Here is a 1,915-nt window from a genome sequence, read left to right on the forward strand (position 1 = left end):
TTCATATCTCATAGACTAAAATAAAGATAACGAAGAGTTTACAATACAGTGGCAGACCGGTTCAGTTTAATGGCTGACTTGAGGGTGGCACGTACCAGATTTTAATTTTTGTTTCAAGTATTTTTAAATTTTTTGTACTTTAATTAGTTTCTATGTATTTTCGTTCGCTTTATATTTATTTTCCAAAATTTCCCGTGTGTTTAAGAGATTGGCAACCAATTCAGCTGAATCGGTGATAACATTGAACTCAAGATATGCTTGTTGCCTCACGTTTTGGAGTCTCCATCTAAAATAAATAAAAGGTATACGTACAGCCGTTAAGTCCCAATAGTGACATTTAATTAGAAATGTACAGAGTCAATAACTGAACAGTTTGGCAATTGTTTGTGTTATATATTTGTTATCAGCCCCACCATAGCGGTCGGGGCACAGCTAGGAAAATTTTTTTGAGAGAGACCGAATTATAGTTTCAAAATTTTGACATGCGTTAAAATATAATTTTTTATATAAGATAATTTAAAAAAAATATATGTAAATTTAAAAGAAAATGAGGGTGGGCGAGGGACCCTGTGGGCTCCGCCCTGAGTGGCCTAGCTCCTTCCTATAAATAAAGTGCCTGTGAATGTGTTTCCTTCACTCACCTCCCCCATACGCTAAGTTGCTAACCCCAGTGGCTGTCAAGTATGTCTGCCACAGCCTTCTTCACAACTACCCAATTCTTACTCTTCTTCTTCTCCGTCAGCACCATCATACTTGGTGATGCCAACATCCAAGGGGAAGTACTGCTACCTCCTGCCCAAGGTACTGAGAAGGTGAGCCATCTTCACTTTTATTTCCATGATAGCCTGGATGGTCGATACTCTATCCGCATTGCCGCCGCACCACCATCTTACAAGTCAGCGACCCAGTTCGGTAATGCTAGAGCCGTCGATTTCCCGTTGACAGAAGGGCCTCATCCAGGATCCAAGTTGGTTGGGAGAGTACAAGGGCTGTATGTCATAGCTTCAAAGGAAGAAGTTGTCTTGCTAATGGATTTGACATACCAGTTCTATGAAGGAAAGTACAATGGGAGCAGCATCAGTGTGCTTGGGCGGAATGCAGTGCGTAGTCCATTGAGGGAGATGCCGGTTGTGGGGGGAACTGGCCTTTTCCGGCTAGCCCGCGGCTACGTACAGGCTAAGACCTACCTTTACAACGTCACAAATGGGTTTGCAATTGTGGAATATGATGCATTTGTGATGCATTATTAATTAGATGGTTGGCTTCTATGGTGTTATTGTGCCCTTTGAGTTCCAAACTTCCATGCATGTTAGTACTGTTTGGTACTCAAAAGTAGTAGCGACCCTATTTTCTTTCAGCATGGCTCTTGGGGCTGATAAAATCCATTTGCCTTATGTGCTGGTTTCAGTATGCTGTTGTGATTAAGCTTGATAGTGAGAAAATAAAGCAATTTGCAATTCAAACTTGGTGACTAAACACGATTAGTTTCGGCGACAATGCACCTAACTTTGTGCCAATTTAAACTTAAAATTAGATCCAAAGTATAACAACAATTAATATTCACGTCCAAATAACGAAAGAAACTAATGTTACTGCAGCTTTGTTGAATTTTGGGTCTCAAACTTAAAAATTTCTAGGTAAAGATTTTCGAACTTACCAAACCAGTCGGGCTCTCTCGCCCGCAAAAGGAAACGAGTTATGTGCTCACCTCGTGCCTGGAACATTGTGCACAGGCATATACAATAATAAAAATGCCCCTATTTAAAGTGAAAAAAGAACATTTGAAAGGGACAAAAAAAGGAGTTATGAAAAAGTTAAAAAAAATAAAATGAACATTTCTTTATGAAAATTTCTAAACTACCCCAGCCCCCTTCATTTTTCCTTTGTTATATTCTTGTGACGTGCACACTGCGCG

At 39.9% G+C, this 1,915-nt stretch overlaps 1 protein-coding gene across 1 annotated transcript; it reads left to right on the forward strand.

Annotated features, from left to right (window-relative positions):
- The first annotated feature begins 657 nt into the window (after positions 1–657).
- On the forward strand, positions 658–1,389 carry LOC116245815 (dirigent protein 22-like). Its single transcript, XM_031617383.2, has one exon. The coding sequence runs from the start codon at positions 684–686 to the stop codon at positions 1,248–1,250; it is 567 nt and encodes a 188-aa protein (XP_031473243.1). The 5' UTR covers positions 658–683; the 3' UTR covers positions 1,251–1,389.
- Positions 1,390–1,915: the final 526 nt, after the last annotated feature.

The sequence above is a fragment of the Nymphaea colorata genome, chromosome 1 (genome assembly GCF_008831285.2).
Source record: "Nymphaea colorata isolate Beijing-Zhang1983 chromosome 1, ASM883128v2, whole genome shotgun sequence".
Lineage (NCBI taxonomy): Eukaryota > Viridiplantae > Streptophyta > Magnoliopsida > Nymphaeales > Nymphaeaceae > Nymphaea > Nymphaea colorata.